The 18528-nt window shown below is 40.1% G+C and overlaps 1 protein-coding gene across 1 annotated transcript; it reads right to left on the bottom strand.

Annotated features, from left to right (window-relative positions):
• Positions 1-7621: 7621 nt before the first annotated feature.
• On the bottom strand, positions 7622-10242 carry LOC147464601 (uncharacterized). Its single transcript, XM_086509771.1, has 2 exons — positions 10063-10242; positions 7622-8116 (listed from the first exon to the last, which is right to left on the bottom strand). The coding sequence occupies exons 1-2, from the start codon at positions 10141-10143 to the stop codon at positions 7775-7777; spliced, it is 423 nt and encodes a 140-aa protein (XP_086365897.1). The 5' UTR covers positions 10144-10242; the 3' UTR covers positions 7622-7774.
• Positions 10243-18528: the final 8286 nt, after the last annotated feature.

Genomic DNA, 18528 nt, shown 5'->3' with positions numbered 1-18528 from the left:
AGTAGCGGGGGTACACGAAAAGAAGGAGAGAGACAAGGCTACCTTTACGGCGTGTTGTACGAGACGAGAGAGGAAGAGTGAGAGGGTGTGTCACAAGTCAGAGGCAAGAAAGAGAAGAGAGAGAGAGTTGGAGGAAAGAGGATGTTAATAATCGAACATTTGGGAGGAGAGAGAGAAAGAGAAGAGAGAGAGAGTTGGAGGAAAGAGGATGTTAATAATCGGACATTTCGGAGAAGAGAGAGTAAGAGAAGAGAGAGAGGGAGTGTGCGTGCGTGGTCTAATGGTCACTTAACACGACACAAAAGTGTCCAAGGACATAAAAGTGTCCTATTACCATTCTAGTTTTAAAGAAATGACCACGAATATGGGGAGAGAAGACTTTAGAAATCAAAGGGGAAGGCCCAACAACTGGAACCCTAGACTTGCTAATCAAGCTTATCAACCTCTCCTTGTATAGTAGTAGTTGCAACTACAACAACTCAGCTTGAACATCCTGATGTTCTTTCTTATGAGTGTAATGAGCTAGGACACTATAGGAACAGGATTTCACGTTTGTCCTTAATTTTTTTGGTTAGGATTCCTTCATTCCTATTAACCTTGGATTTTGCCAAGAGTATTTAAAAAAATACTCTTCTCTCTCTCTCTCTCTACATTTTTCTGTGGAGTCTGGACTGACGCTCTCTCTCTCTCTCTAAGAGTCTCTCTCTAAGAGTCTCTCTCTTCTCTCTCTCTCTCTCTCTCTCTCTCTAAATAAATAGCGCAGACCAGCCTTCTCTCTTTCTCTCTCTCTCTATAAGAGTCTCTCTCTTCTCTCTCTCTCTCTCTCTAAATAAATGCGCATACGTTTAGAGCGTGCATGCGGTACAGGCCTGTGGCTACAGCTTTCCGAGGTTCCAGTGTGCGGGCTTTCGGCTGCAGTACACAGCGGAGCCGGCATTGATTTTCATCGCAACGGCCAGGGTGGCTCTACGGCTGAGGTGGCAACTTGCCAGTGTGGAGTAGTGCTCGAAAATTATCACGAGCCAAGAGTGCTTAAGCAAATGAAGTTATTTAGATAGTAAATAGAATGTAGAGATGGAGAAGAGAAGGTAATATAGTAATGCAGAGAGACTTAAGCTCAAGGGCTTAAGAGAGATATGGTTGGCCTTTTAAATGAGTTGGGCAATTATCATTTAGTCTCTAGGCTAGGCCATATCTATTTATGCTATTTAGTTTATATAGTTATATTTACTTGGGTTGGCAATTAGAAATCATGGAATTGGCCATATTTTCTCTCTCTCTCTCTCTCTCTCTCTCTCTCACACACACACACACACACGGTGTTCCAACAAAATCATACTTCAATTTCCTATATTCCTTGGATTTTGCCAAGAGTATTTAGAAAAATACTCTTCTCTCTCTCTCTCTGCATTTTTCTCTGGACTGACGCTCTCTCTCTCTCTCTCTCTCTCTAAATAAATAGCGCAGACCAGGCTGACCCGGCTCGACCGGCCAGGGTGCTCTCTTTCTCTCTCTCTCTCTAAGAGTCTCTCTCTTCTCTCTCTCTCTCTCTCTAAATAAATAGCGCAGAGCAGGGTGGTGCTCTCTTTCTCTCTCTCTCTCTCTCTAAGAGTCTCTCTCTTTTCTCTCTCTCTCTCTAAGAGTCTCTTTCTTTTCTCTCTCTCTCTCTCTCTAAATAAATGCGCAGATGCAGGGGCTGTAAAAGAGCGCCTGAGGGCGGAAAATGAAGGACTGAGGCTCGTGATAATTGAAAGGGCTCCCAGTGCAGTCCCACTGCAGTCGGGCGGTGGGTAGCCGTGCAGGCGTTTAGAGCTACAGCTTTCCGAGGTTCCAGTGTGCAGGCTTTCGGCTGTAGTACATAGCGGCGCCGACATTGACTTTCATCGCGACGGCCAGCGTGGCTCTACGGCTGAGGTGGCAACCTGCCAGCGTGGAGTAGTGCTCGAAAATTATCACGAGCCCAACTTTCTAATCTGTTGGTTCGATTGTTCTCGGTTCCCTAATTTTTATTTCGTTTTTACAATTGAGATCCGTTTTTGAGTGCTTCGCATGTAATTTGTCACAAATTACCTCCCGAAAAAGGCAATTATGTCTACAAATAATGTAATGCAGCAATTCATCTCCAAAGCCTACATAACAAGCTCAAATTCTAGTTTTAGTATCTTGTAGTTGTATTGATAGACAAACAGTCTTCTTATGAAAAGCTACAAAATTTTTAATCTTTGGAGAAATTTACTCTCACAACCAGAGGTATTTTGGGAATTTTGGAAAATTTGCAGGGCATTTTGGGAATTTATGACAAAATATGTGTGGTATGTTTGGAATTCTCATAAACTAGAGATATTTTGGTAGTTTTCCCTATTGTCTTATACTATGAGCTCCCATATTTTGAGAGTTCAGTTCACTCCTTTGTTATAGAAAGACTAACTCGTGTGACCCGCTTACCGGATGGTTTTGCTTGCTCTTATCACCGTTACATGTCGTTGTGTGTGTGTGACACGTCTTTATACATCTCTCTCTCCCTCCCTCTCTCTCTCTCGCTCTCTCTTTGTCTCTCTCTCTCTCTCTCTCTCTCTCTCTCTCTCTCTCACACACACACACACACACACACACACACACGATGGACACTATCATCCATAACCTATGGATACTTTTTTACCCATGCTCAAATGCCAATTTGTCCCACTTTGTCTTCAGCGTGCACATGAGAGAGAGAGAGAGAGGGAGAAGGTTAGTGTGTAAATTCTCCTAGGGGAAGTTACCAAAATACCTCTAATCTATAGAAATTTCAAAAACTCCAATCATCTATGTTGGTTTGATTGTTCTCGGTTCCCTAATCTTTGTTCCTTTTTTACAATTGAGATCCGTATTTGAGTGCTTAGCATGTAACATGTCACAAATTACCTCGCAAAAAAAGGCAATTATGTTTACAAATAATGAAGCAATTCATCTCCAAAGCCTACATATCAAGCTCCAAAAAAAATTATCTTTGGAGAAATTTACTCTCACACCTAGGGGTATTTTGGCAATTTTGGAAAATTTGAAGGGCATTTTGGGAATTTATGACAAAATATGTGGGGTATTTTTGGAATTTCCACAAATTAGAGGGGGTGCTTTGGTAGTTTTTCCTATTATCTTATACTATGAGTTCCCATATTTTGAGCGTTCAGTTTAGTCCTTTGTTATTAAAGACTAACTTGCGCGACCCGCCTACCGGTTGGTTTTGCTTGCTCTTATCACTGTTGTTATGAGCGCGTATAGAGCTAGAGGAGAGTAAGAGGAGGCGCTCAAATGTACAAGAACTTTGACTTCATGATAAGCTTAATATTGATTATAAGACATAATACTTTATTAAGAGAGCTAGATACAAGACTTGGATTACATGACTTGAGTACAAGACAAGGCTTGATTTGCAAGGACCAGACTTTAACATAAGAAGTAGAAGAGGATTTCCTCATAGGAGCCTCACAAATGGTGTTGGCAAGACTAAGGGGCTTGTGGCCCAAGACCCCTATTTATACTAGTGCTTGAGGAGGTTAGTTGAGGAGGTTAGGACTTTCTAGGTTCTTCTTGAGGAGGTTAAAATCTTCTAGAACCTTCTAGTTCTTCTAGAACCTTCTGGATCCTTCTTCAACTTTCTATAGCTTTCCAAAAACTTGTAGATTCTTCCAAAATCTTCTCCAAGCTTCTAGAAACTTCTTGATCCTTCTAGTTCTTCTAGAACCTTCTAGATACTTCTTCAACTTTCTAGAGATTTCCAAAAACTTCTAGATTCTTTTGGAATCTTCTCCATGCCTCTAGAAAATTGTAGAGTCTCCCTGATACTTTTCAAACCTTCTAGAATCTTGTAGATCCTTCTAGATTCTTCTAGAGCCTTCTAGCAATGATGTAGGCAATGATGCAGGCAGCGACTGACTCTCAAGCATCCATGACATTACCCCCTCCTCTAACGATGAGTTCCACAAGGAGCAATGGTGTTCCTTGACTGGGGCTTCCATGGATGGTGTTGATAGAACTCATGAACTTTGGACCAATGACAAGGCTCCAACACTGAAACACAGAAGACTGGATAAATTTGCATAGACTGCGGAAACTGGAGATGATATGTGAGTGGATCACTTGGCCAACCATCTTGAATGGTCCAAGTCTTCGATAATTCAGCTTTTGAAAAGGTCAAAACATACGTAGATCATGGTAGAGAGGCCACACTTGATCCTTAACCTTGCATGGTAGTTGTTGAATTTTGTGTTCCTCTATGTTGACCATATATCTTTGTTGAGCTCTTCTAATATTCATCGTCAATTATTTATGAATGCTTTGGAGATGTATGGATGGATCTGTGGCAGTTCTATTCTTCACTTGATGATTCATGTGGACATCCATCCTTGGGTGCTGATGGTAGTTGATTGTGCATCGATGATACTGTTCTATGGCTTGATTCACCCCCTTTGTTTTTCCATCACTTTGTGGATGATTGGATAGAGAGGGATTAATCTTTACAACTTGAAGCTTGAACAAGCCTCTCCAAAAGCTTGATATCAACTCTGGTCCTTGGTTTGAAATAATGTCACATGGAAGCTCATGATAGCGGTAAATATCCTCAAAGAAAAGTTTTCCATTCCTTCCCCAATGAATGAAGAAGGATGATAGCCTTGGTGTAGCTTTCTAAGCTTGGTTTCAACTACTACTTCTCCAAAGCATGTTGAGAGAAGGGTGCCGATGAAATTAATTTGAGAAGCACCATCCGAATAAATTGGTTGCATGCATATAAACAGCTCCGCTTGTTGGAAGAAGCCTCTAAACTTTGATCCTCTCCCATCATACTTTTCAGGTAGGTTGTCCTCATGCTCCTTCCTTTGTTGTGGTGAACAAGCTGAAACCACGAGCAAATTTTGGCACATATTGGCTTCTTGGACTGGTGGTTGAGGCTCTTGCACCACTTGACTTGGAAAGCGTGGTTTCTCTACTTGACCCATTGGACTAGAGAAAATCATGGGTGGATTTTGGCACATAGTGGCTTTATGGAGTTCTTGCACTGGGGGTTGAACCTCTTGGTAATGGGATGGGGGTTGAAGCTCTTGCACCACTAGACTTGGCAAGTGGGATTTCTCTTCTTTCCAATGTCCGTGTAGCTCTTGAATTTGTTGTTGCACCTTTTGCAAGGTGGATGTAATGCTTTCCAAAATAGATTGTTGCATGTCTAGGTAAGCCATGATGTCAGTCTTGCCAAACTGTTATGAGAGTGTATAGAGCTAGAAGAGAGCAAGAGGAGGCGCTCACAATGTACAAGAACTTGGACTTGATGATATAACACCATTTTAGATAATTTGGAAAAATCATGTTTCCCAAATTCTAAGCGTGTATGTTAGGATTGTGTTATTTTGTGATTTCTAAGCTCTAGTTGCCTTTAATTTAGATAAATTATCATGATTGTGTGAGTCTAGTTTAATTCCTCTACTATAAACTTTAAGAATAAACCTCCAATATAGTTCTTGGAAAGAGGATTTGTATAAAATCAATGCTTTTCAAAATTCAACAAATGCTTCTAGAAGTAGCTTCTCAAAAAATGAGGTGTCAGAAAAACCAATTGATATGATTTTAAAGCAGCATATAGATTGATTACAGCAATTGAAAAAGATAATATGTAAAGACAAATACTATTCAACACTCTTGTCATAAATTTGGTGACCTTAATCTATGCATAAAAAAATATTTGGTCATGGTGTTGTAGCATGCTATCAAGTTTTAAATACACGCTAATTTAAACAACATTCAAACTAATATTTCACACTTAAAAAGTCAAAACAATAATATAGAATATCCTATGTCTATAAGACCATGAGATGCCATCTATTGCATCTATGCCCTTAAGGCCATATAGTGCTCTTTGTAGACATATCTATGACTTTAAGATATTTCAAAATATGTCTCTTTATGACCTCAAGGCTAGGGTTAGGATTGTTAGCTGGTCTCAATGTATAAAGAGATACAGTGCTTCAAAGACATATGGGACTTTATTTATGTGCCACCCTATGTCCCTAAGGCTGTAGGTTGTCTTAGGGCCACAAGATGTTGTTTATGCCAATAAGAAACCCTTGTATGCTCTATTTTGGCAATCTATGTCCCCAGGCGCATAAGGTGTGCCTCGTATGCCACTACAAGAGGTTATGTGTTCTTGTGACGCTCTTAGCGACGGAAATACACTGGGTTTTTATAACCCCCGGCGTCGCTATAAGCGTCGCTAAAAGCGTCGCTACGAGAGCGTCGCTATATGCGTCGCTATAGGCGTCGCTATAGGCGTCGCTATAGACGTCGCTATATAGCGACGCTCATAGCGACGCCTATAGCGACGCTTATAGCGACGCTCTCACAGAAGAGTATAGCGACGCATATAGCGACGCTACAGAGCCATAAATAGCGACGCATATAGCGACGCCTGAGAGAATATTTTTTTGGTGGCAGGACATTGAATGCCTGCCACCCATCAACCATATTGTACTTGATTCACTTTTTAAAAAAAGTGCAAAGGTAAATAATAGACCCAAAATAGTCACCCACAAGACGCATTGTTTGCAAAATTGACAATTGTACACATCATAGACAAACTGAATTGATTGGCAAATGTAATAATGACAATTGTACAACATCATAGGCATAAAGAATTGATTGGCAAAAGGAATTGCGGTGACAAATGTAATAATATACATGGTTCAAAAAGACGTATAAAATCCGTCTCATGATACATAAGCTATGAGAAACCCTAAACTAATGCTATCTAGATACGGCTAAACTGACGTCGTCTAATCAGACGTCTCATCGCGTCCAAGCGGCGTATCTGTCGGATTCTGCAAAAAAAGACAATAAGACAGTTTTCAGTAAGTATAAACATATAACGACATTTATAAAACAATACAAAAAATAAAAAAGAGTAAACCCTAATACTAACCATGCCGCTGCGAGAACTGAGAATGTCCATCAGGGCGTTTAAGCCCTTCCTGCCTGCGTACTCGCGCTCGTACGGTGTGGGATCACGTCCTGTCATCGACCACTGTCAAAACATACAAAGATTTCATTATGTTAGAACTAAAAAACTCATAAACCCTAAACTATCGAACATGCATAAAGAGCAATGTGAAAAGACTTACAAAATTGGCCTCAAATGATGCCCATCCACCGCTCCCCAAGTGGTGCGAGCTCCCTGCCTCTACTCGCGCTCTGGCTGCATCCTTTTGTTGCTTCCACTTGTCGGGATTCTCGCGCGCTGCTTTCTTCGCATTCTTCCAATCTTCTTTGGCCAGCCAATCTGGCCTATTCCACCCATTCTTGATTGCTTTTTGCACTTCGGAACGCTTGTGTTTGCAGTATTCGCGCATTCGAATCTTCATCAGGTCTTCATTGAAGCGCTGATCCCGTGTTGGAACGGGAAACTCATCATGAAGTATGCTGATGACTCTGTTTTTTAAATCACTTGGTACTTCACTCCATTTGTTTAGTATATAGTGTCTAAACAGCTGAGAGCAAAGACCACGCATGCGCGAGATCACCTTCTTGCCGTCATCATCCATGATGATGCCGCCGCTGATGTCGACGGAGTAAGGCAAGCCCTCTGGCCGATGACGCGTGAACCTGGGTGTCCCGGCAGGGGTCTCTAGCGGCGTGTCGATGGGGGTACGGACGTCAGGTGTCTCCACCGGCGTCTGGGCCCCGAAGCGAGGAGTGTCGAGTGGGGTGGCTCCTGGCGGAGTAGGTAGAGGTGTGTAGCTTCTAGGAACAGTCAGCCGTGCAAAACCTGGCGTAGACGGCGATGCTGTGGCTGGTGTGGGGGCGGGCAAAGAAGGGGAGGGGAAAGAGCCTCGTCGAACACGAGGCGGTGTGGAGGCATCGGTGGCGGAATCCCCACAACAACCGCCACCGCCACCACTAGAGCGCCGGTGTCTAGAAGAGTGTGACGCTCGTCTCGTCGACGCCGAAGCTTCGGAGCGCGCCGAATGCTCCGAAAGAGAGGGAGATGCGGATGGTGTAGGAACGCGCGATGATGCGCCAGAGCGATGACGCTCCACGTACCACTGTCTCTGCTGCGGTGACAAAGAAGAAAGAAACTCCTCATCATCCATACCTGCATTAAACACACGAATATTTAAACTTAATATTGAATGAATAGAGTAGACAATGACGCAAAGACCATTAAATACAATGACGTAATGACGCATATAAATACAATGACGCAATGAATCGAGTGGTAGAAGAGGCAAGTCGAAAACTCAGAATTTTCAATCAAAAGATGTGAGCGCGAGTAGAAAAGAGCGTTACACACCATGGAAGCTACTTAGAGAGCTAGAGCTTTTACAGCACGGAGCAAAATTGTTCAAATACAATATTTGTGGCTTTAAGAGATCTCTCTCTCATCCTCGCATAACTCAGCATAACTTCCTATATCTATATAGAGCTCTCCGTTTAAACACATATCCTCTGTTTCATTTTGTAGCTCCTCTGCATGCACCCCATATAGAGCAGTAGCATCTTGATGCTCGTCTGGCACCACCGCAGCGGCTTCTGATTGAGCATCTTCTCTGATCTCCTCCATTGATGTCGTTGTGATTGGCACATGGTAGCCTTCATACGTCCTTGCACTACGAGGGGCTAACTCTATGACGTACCACCAGTTTGATGTAGACTTTGTAGGATGAAATACTACCTGCCAAAGCCACATAACTTACATGAGAGCTTTCAAGCACATAACTTGTAAAAGGGGGATGTTAACTATTTATATATATACTTACTTGTTCACAATGCTCGGGTAGTACGAAAGTGTCTCTTAGGTCAGTCCATTTCTTAGTAGAATCCACCTCAAGAAAACCAGACTCTCCTCTACGCACAGTAGCGTTTCGACCCTCCATGATTATCTTGAACCATTGCACGTCGAACAAGTCGACAAAAAATCCTCTGTAATCGATCCTCAAAATCTCTTGCAGCGTGCCGAAGTAAGTGAGTTCCGCCACCACGGGATCTGCATCAGAGGAACGTCGTTGACTAGACTGTTCAAATTTTGCCATGATTCCACAATCTTGAGTAAAACGCTTTTTGTCGATTCGTTCCACCCTAAAATGTCGACCTTTACACCATGCTGCTGTGTATGACTTATACTACAACGAACAAAGATTATGAGTGGCCGTTCAAACGTTTATAAATAAAGTCACTTGCTAGTCGTACATTGCAAACTTACCTTGGTCGCGCAACCCCGAGAGTACTCCCACTCTTCTTCAGTCACTTCGTCACCGCATTGTTGTGCGCTTTTCAATTGGTTGTGCAACCATCTTAAGCTCATGAAGGTTGGTAGGCTCTCCAGAACCGCTGGATAGTGCATCGGTGGTCGTCTTCCCCGTCTCCACTCGATTCGTGCCCTTTGTCGCTCTTGCTTTGCATCCTCATATTGTGAAATCCACTTTTGCATCACTGGATTGTGAAGCATGCAAAATCGGTTGATTTTAGCCTCTAGATCTTCCGTCATCTTCTTCTCAACACCGAGATTGCACATGACAATCCCAGATATGCGCTCATCATCTATGGTTCGCCATAGCGTGTCCCGGGATTTATCAAATCCGTCTAGCCACTCTCCAATGTACACTAGGGACTCTGATACCAACCAACCTTCTGCCATGCTACCCTCCGGACGTGCCTTTTGACGCACATATCCCTTAAGCGTTTTCATGAAACGCTCTAAGAAGAACATCCATCTGGAATGAACTGTGCCAGCTATTTCCACCTCATCAACTATGTGAATAAGAAGATGCACCTGAATGGTTAGCATTGTAGTAGGAAAATGTTTCTCAAACATGCACACAAGCTCCGCAGCATTTAGTTTGGCGAATGGTATGGAGTCTACGTCGATCTCCTTTTGTGAGATCCATTGCACCAGCTTTGCAAGTTTGTAGATTGTGTTACGGATGTCGAGAGACAAACATCCCTCAATGGCAACCGGTAAAATAAACTGTAAAGTATGTGCAGCAATGATATTAAAGTCCACATTTTATGCAATGATATTAAAGTCCACTATGAACGTACCTGACACATTTTATGCCAATCGTGTGACTTCAAACCGGTAAGCTTTCCTTCTTTAGTAAAACACGTTCGGAGCGAGTGCATTACGCCAGTGGGGGTCCGCAAAGATCGAATGGCCTCTTTTACTTTGCGTTCTTGGGCTCCTGTGAAAATCCATGGTGCTTTAGGAAGTTTTATCGATCCATCAGACGCTGTTTGCGGCCAATATTGCTCCATACGATCCACATTTCTAAGGTCAACTCTGGCTCCCAAAGTATCTTTCTTGCCGGTCAAATGGTCCCATAGTAGATTACCCACATTCTTGAATATGTGCATTGGATCGAGCAAGTGATTGATCACGAGTCGAGGCCAGTATGGTAACTCGTACCATAGAGATAGTCTCTTCATCCCTGGAGGCAATCCGTCATCGCACATCTCCTTCTGCTCTAACCATGCTTGTGCGGACATCCTTGGTGGCTCTCTTCCCAAAAAGCCGTCGCGTAACACATGATTCTCCGGAAGATACGCTTGATGACCTTCGTAGATTTGCTTCTTCAGTGAGGGTGCCCTACGTGCATTCAGTCTAGGTCCACATGTGACACATGCTCTGTATCCGCTTGTTTGAAGCCTTGCATGTATACACATGATAATAGATCAACTATGGGGAAAAACCAGATTTACAGTGTCTGAGAGAGGAGTGTCAATAGATCACCTGAGCATTCTGTTAGCCCGGGATAGTCATGCATGGTCCACATTAGAATACCTCTGATCAAAGCATTCTCTCTCTCTCTCTCTCTCTCTCTCTCTCTCTCTCTCTCTCTTTACCTCACATTCTCTAGTCATGTCCAATCCCCGCACACCTCGGTCTAGAGGTGCACGGAGATCAGAACCACCGGGTTATAATCTCGTCTTTATTGGTCAATACCTATATTTGTGGGTACAAGAAATCTAGACACCCACGTCTACATGATACTGCATGTAGTGGACAAAATCCCTTTGCCTCTTCTCTAGCTGTAGCACTTCACTTCATCTTAACATCTTTTCACAGTAGATCTTTTCACTGTTCGTCTAACTCTAAACCCTAAACCGTAAGTAATTTTTGCGTGGACTCGATCTAACGTAAATAAGCGTAAATCTAAATAAACGTAAATCTAACTAAAAATAAAGCTAAATCTAATTTAACGTAAGTCTAATGACTAGAGGTTGTCTAGATGGTCATTGTGTCGGGGATGTAGTGACTCTTGCCGCCCTGAAGATCCACCTTCTTCCCTATCTTCTGAAGACATTTCACCAGTACTTTTGGATCGACGGAGCCCACTATGAGAGAAGGCAGCAATACCCTATATTCCATTGAGGGCTTTCTTCACCCGCTTCATGCAGGCATCGCAGTCTATGGAGACCCGCATCTAATCTAATATAACATAAATCTAAATCTAACTTAAATAAATGTAAATCTAGTTAAAAATAAACCTAAATCTAATTTAATGTAAGTCTACATATAACCTAATCTTTAACGTCTTTTAAAATAGTTTCCTACGACGTTATAACTCTCTTCTTCCTGTGTGTGTGCGCGTGTGTGGATGTGTGTGCCAATAAAAAGAGATAAATGGTATAACCTTTCTATCACCCATGCCAAGTATGATAGATTGATTATGCCATTTCTCTCTTGAATAATAGGTCTTCAGTTCAACTCCTCGTCGGCTAGATCTTTAGGTCTTTTAATTTTAATTAGTTTCCTACGACGCTCCCTTAGTTTCTCTTTCTTTCTCTTTCAATGTGTGTGCGTTTTTTTGGATCGTATGCATGTTTTCTTTCTCTTTTCCTCTCTCAATGTGTGCGTTTTTTGTTTATGCATGTTCTCTCTCTCTTTTCCTCTCTCAATGCGTGCGTTTTTTGTTTATGCATGCTCTCTCTCTCTTTTTCTCTCTCAATGTGTGTGTGCATTCTTTGTTTATGTATGTGTGTGCGTTTTTGCACTCTCTCTCTCTCTCTCTCTCTCTCTCTCTCTCTCTCTCTCTCAAAAACACTATATGTGTGTGTGTATGTGTGTGTGTGTGAGAGAGAGAGCGAGGGAGAGAGAAAGAAAGGAAGGGAACATGAGAATGAGGAGAGGGAAGGAGCATACCTGTCTCTCCTTCCTCTCCTCGTGCGTGTGTGTGTGTGTGTGTGTGTGTGTGTGTAAAAGAAAAAGAGAGAGAGAGAGAGAGAGAGTGAGGGAGAGCGTTACCTGCTCTTTGCTTGAGGGCGCCGAAAAACTCAGATCTGAGATCTGAGTTTTTGGGCGCGCTCGGTTATTTTTTTTACCCCAGCTGGCGTCGCTATGAGCGTCGCTATGAGCGTCGCAAATTTACAAAGAAATTTGCGACGCTCATAGTGACGCTTATAGCGACGCTCATAGCGACGCCGGGAATTTTTTTTTGGAGCGTCGCTGTGTGAGCGTCGCTAATGTGAAGAGCCTCTTGTAGTGTGCTAGTTAGAAACTGTTTATTCTATATGTTGTCACCATATGGCCTTAGACCATAGGGTGCCCTCTGTGCTAGTAAGAAATCGTCTATACTTTGTGTTTGCACCCTATGCACCTAGGGACACAAGGTACCCTCTATGCTAGTAAGAAATCGTCTACGCTCAATATTGAGACCATGTGGCCCGAAAGCCATAGGATATCCTCTATGGTAGTGAGAAAAACCCTCTGTGCTCTATGTTCACAAACAATTAAACAATCTAAACAATAATATAGAGTATCCTATGGCCCTAAGACCATAAGATGTCATCTATTGCACCTATAATTCCATTTGGTATTGTATTGAACTATACAAAGTTAAAGGAGGCCTTACTTAGATAAACTATCACAATTCTAACTTTGAATTTGTTTCTTAACATAAAGCTACAACATAAAAACTCCTAATATAAGTTTGTGCCAAAGAATCTATGTTAAGATGAAGATTTTTTACATCAAGTACATGCTTTAAAACTTCACTCAAAGGTTTTAGAGATAGTGTCTCAAAAAAAGGAGGTGTTTAAGAACACAATTTAATATGAATAATACGAATTGTATACATTGATTATGTCAAAATAGTATACAGTATACACACAAAGATTACCACCAACTTGACAGTTTCATAAAAATGATGGTCTTCATCGCATGTACAACAAAGTACTAACTAGAAAGAGCATGATATCTCCAAGATTGAGGGTGTTCAAAAAACACCGTTACCAAATGTCAAGAACATTCTGATTATTTGGATCACTTAATAAAGACAATTACTAAGAAGAAAAAGTTAACAATACCATAGAAGCATCAAACAATGAAACCAAAGAACTTGAATGAGAGAAGTCTCCTCGCAATAGGATGCACTTCATTAAAAAAATAGTTTAAAGATTTTTCAAGCTATCCCACAACATTTCATCAAGTTTAAAATTTGAAAAGTACACAATGCCAAATACTTGGTAGATGATATTTAGAATACTTAACTAGTACACTTAAGGTGGCCTCCTTCTCTTGAGATTTTGAGTCCTTTGACACATATAACATTGCATTACATAATGAGTCTTAGGATCAGGATGGAACATTACAAAATTTCTTATGGTATAGTCTCTCTTGTCTTTAGCATACAACCATCCACATAACCATGGAACAATTTCATCTTTTAAAAAAACTTTGAAGCAATTGGGTAGGTTGGTTCCAAAACTTTGGAAAAATCATATAAGTTCCTTGCATATTCGACATCACTCGATATGGACTATCATCAAATATAATAGTGTTGCCCCCCTCTAAATAATCAAATAGCTTCCATATGGTCGAAAGATTTTTGTGATAGGCTCTTTTGTAATCGATCATGAAATTTAAATTTTGACAGTACCTGTTATCCATAATCATCTTGAATTTGTGAGTTTGTGTAGGAAAACATGTCTTGATTATGTATTGAGGTTTTTGTAAACTATGGCAGCTCCAAATCCAAACCTCAAAGAACTCAAAGAAAAATCTTAAGAAATACTCTACATCTGGACGCACCGCATACGCCTCACTGTTATCTTCTACAATGCACATGTAGTTGGTCCAGGTTGGCCTTGATTGAAGCTCAAATGTTGCAAGAAGCACACCCTCTAAATCCAAGATAAGCATTATTTTCTCCTGTTTAAAAGATGTTGGTAGATAATGAAACCATTGCTCTTGGTTTGAATGTGATATTTGATGTAATATGAAAGGGAGCTCCTCTATTTTGTGATAATCTAATAGCAAAACTTTTTTTCTTAGAAGCCCTGAAATGATTAAAAAAAATAATTAATATAGAGATCTTAAGTGTGTTAAACACCTTAGAGACATAGCGTGCTAATTTTTGGTTACACTTAGTAAGTCTTATGCAAGAACACATGCCAAAATATGACCCTATGGCCTTAGAGTCATAGGGTGTTGAGACCATAAAGTGCAATTCCCCCAAGGTCATAGAGCAAGATTTGACCTTATGAACATGTAGATTGTCCTTGATGGCACAATGAACTCAAATTTCAAAGCAAACAACTATAAAATCTTTTAAAAAAAAGGAGCATTTGGCACACAAAACTCAAAAGTTACTTATAGTATTGGAAGAAAAATTAAAAACTATTAATCAGCTACATCTTCATGTATCTTGAAACCCTAAGCACTCTAACAAAGTCTCTGAGTACATAAAGATCTTTGTAAATGACAAAATGTTACAAAACATTTCTCCATCATTTCTTGATATAGGGCTATTTGAGATCATACTGAATTTTTAGATGTTTTATATAATTCTTGGCTTCATGTACTTTGATCATAGACTCCTTGTATCCCAATTTTTGGGCAAGCATGATTTCTTCTGTACCTTTCAAGGCTGATAACGATTTGATATTCTTTAAGATGCTTACTTTTTCTCGATCACGTGCTGAAAGTTTCTCGTCTTGACTTCGAGTGGACATTCCACTAGTACTAGATGTTGCAACTTTCTCATCGTGAAGAGGACGAGAAACTTCTGGTAGCCTTCCCGTGGAGTAGGTTTTTCCTAGAAAAATTAGATTTCTCTCCTCCCACTCTGCAACAACCTTGTGTATACGGTTATAAAGCTCATGACCTTGAGCAATAGGTGCTTGTCCATATAAATGAGACCCTGTAACTGTGCGAATTTCACTAACATGATTGAGAGCTTTGATATATGGTAGCATCTCCCCAAGGAGGATATTATCCTCCTCATCATCAAGATAAAATGATGGTGGAAAAATACAATTCAATGCAAGATTCACGCATCCCTTTAATTGTTCATCATCTACAAGAAGCAATCTTCTTTCATCAAGCCCAAATTTTGATGATGCAATAGCCAACAGTTTGAAAAGTGCTTCTACTCCTGGATTACTAAGCAAGTGATCCTTGATTCAACACATGATTAACATTGGCCCTACCCCCAGATCATAAAGAATGGAAATTTTTCTTTAGCTTTCTTTTCTAAAATCTTGATGATGTCCATAACATGCATGTCATTAGCAGCTGACCATATCCCTACATTGAAATTGCTAAGTAGAGCCTTTAAAAACTCAATGCATCCTGGACGAAGAACAATATGCTCATGTTGAAACTTTAAGCTCTTCATTTTCTTGGACTTTTGCCAGCATCTCCTCAGGAAAAATCCACACAAGCTCACTATTATAGTCAACATTGGTTTGTTGGTGGATGGAAGGTCTCACTCACCATGCACTTAGATTTCCAAATCTTGGGGTGCTAAAATATTTGTGTTGGATTCTCCTTCTGGTGTTGCACATGTTCTGGAACTTGCATTGCCTTCTACTTCCATTGTAGTGTCATGCAATCCGATTCCCAAATCTTGGGCTACTATAATATTTTCATTGGATTCTTCTTCTTGCCTTGCACATGTTCTGGAACTTTCACTGTCTTCTTCCATTGGATTACTCTTTAAATTTATCTCCAGTTGTCGTAGCAGTTGACCTTCAAAAACATGTAGATTCTTGTCATCTTCTTCAGAAACTCTTTGGTTGACATGGAGATTGATAGAATCTTTCTCAGTAGGGTCAATCCCATGAGCATCGTCTATACCAACGATCTCGAGTAAAACTTTGTCAGCCGCAATATCTTGTTGAAGGACTTCAAGTTTAAAGAACACCTAACTTTAGATTCCAAAGTATCTGCATTTTGATAAATCTTTTTTATCACACTCTTAGAAAAAACTAATCGCAAATAGCAAATTTACTAACGGACAACACATGTACAATGAATTTATTTTTATGCTCCTTATTGTCTAGAGATTCCTAATCTTTATCTAGCTACATTAGCTCTTTGTCCATGATGGTGGCGCCTAGAAGTATACTTGGAGAAACATTTATGCCTTTAAGCTCTAGAGCACAAGTCTCATTTTGTATTTACATGATCTTTTTGCATTGGATGATTTCCTTGACTAAGTTTCTTATGGCCTTCATGGCATAGGATTCTCTTTGTAGATATCTCTATGACCTTTTATGTCCTGGGACACTTTTATGTCCTGTTAAGTGACCATTTTCCTTGAATTATGTCAAGAGTTTCAAAATGAATTTTGAGGTGCTATCTATCTATAAAGTTGTCTCATGAGCTGAAAAAAACTCGACATTTTTTTGGAATATCAATTCCATCTTTAACCTTGTCCTTGCACAACATTTCACAACCTAAACTGTGTGAAAAAATGGGTCCTATTTTTGGCTTTTTTAAACTTTTTGTAACTATACCACTCTAGAATTCATGTTTGTGAGGTCTATAATGCTAGAGAACTATCTTAACTAGTACTCAACATGTCTTGATGCTTCTAGGGAGAAATAAATGTTAAAGTTGTAAGTTATGACCAAATTACAAAAATTGTCAAATCATGTTTTTTAGCCAATTTTAGCTCTTCTATGATTTTTTTGGTGGCTTTCATGATATCCAAATGCAGGTTTGATTTTCTAGGTCGCATATTGTAACATAAAGCTAATATTACTTGAGTTTTGGGACACCTAATACCCTATTTTGCATAGTAGACAACGATGGTTGATTTTTTCAATTATAGAAGAAAACAAAACATTCTAGTATATCAAGTATAGCTTTTTCAATATTGTTAGTTTCTTGTGACAACTACATGCATTTTGTAGGTAATAACCATATCTAGTCATAAGGATCAAATTTGGCTAGATATTGAATAGTTTCTATGGGATTCTACAACTCATAATGTTGAACCCAGTTTTTTCATGTTTGCTGTATTTAGCACTTCATCTTTGTCCCCAAGATTCCCCTTGGTAAGAGATGTAATATTCTTTTGACATGCTCCATGGATCCTTATGAACCTAAAGGACAATAGGGAACTAAGAAAACATGCATATATTATTTGTATTGAGCGTGGCTATAGAAACTTTGATGATAGGTTTGCAGAATAGTAAAAATTCAACTTTTTTGTACCTATTTCTTTTGGCAAAACAAAAAATAGCGAGTGAGAAGAAATCATATGTTCTGATCACCAACCCATTGAAGTTAACTAGGGAATTTATCTCAAGTCCTACAAAAATCCCTAATCTTATTTTTATGCAACAAAACGTAAGAAATGACTGTTTTGATGAAAATGTACTGGTCCATCAACTTTGGAGGCTTGGTATGACCAAAAGATGAGAAATTTTACAAGTTTCTTATTTTTTACATGTGTAGTAGGCCTTGAACTATAACCTCATGAAAGGATTTTACAAAATGAGTGGATCTACTATGGTTTTGGAGGTTATTATCAAAACCTTGAAAGGACACTTTTATGTCCTGTTAGGTTACCAACCTAGTGTTAAGATAGTCCAAAACATGTCTCTTTATGGCCTCAAGGCCATAGGGTTAGGATTGTTAGGAGGTCTCAACATATAAATATATCTATGGCTTCAAATCCATATGGTACTTTATTTATGTGTCACCCTATGTCCCTAAGGCCATGGGTTGTCATAGGGCCACAAGATGCCCTCTATGAGCACTAGTAAGAAACCATCTATGCCTGAGGGCCACAAGGTGTACTTCTTATGCTAGCAAGAAACCCTTTATGCTACATGTTGTCAGTCTATGGCCTTTGGGCCATAGGGTTCCCTCTGTGCTAGTAACAATTCATCCATGCTCTATGTTTGCACCCTATGGACCTAGGGCCACAAGATACCCTCTATGATAGTGATAGCCGTTTTTCGGCTTTCAATAATTTCCATAGTAAGTTACCTCACCCTACCAGAATCATCCAAACATTGTGGATATCCCTACCATTTCACTGTATATAGGTGTGTGTGAGTTAAGGGACTTTTTCCATATCTTCTTAAAAACCCTTAATTAGCTACTCACTGGGCTAGTTGAGCCAAAAAAAAAAAAAGTATATTATGGCCCATTTGTGTGTAAATATTTCATTGTATTTAGGGCCTAAATAAAACGATTTTTCATAATTATTTTGATATTTATTTAAATATTTCTACCTATGGTGTTATTTATGCTATGTACATTGACTCAAC

Source organism: Adiantum capillus-veneris, chromosome 1 (assembly GCF_014529385.1).
Source record: "Adiantum capillus-veneris isolate H3 chromosome 1, ASM1452938v2, whole genome shotgun sequence".
Taxonomy (NCBI): Eukaryota; Viridiplantae; Streptophyta; class Polypodiopsida; order Polypodiales; family Pteridaceae; genus Adiantum; species Adiantum capillus-veneris.
The sequence above is the reverse complement of the archived record's forward strand: the minus strand, read 5'-3'. Positions and strand labels throughout refer to the sequence as shown.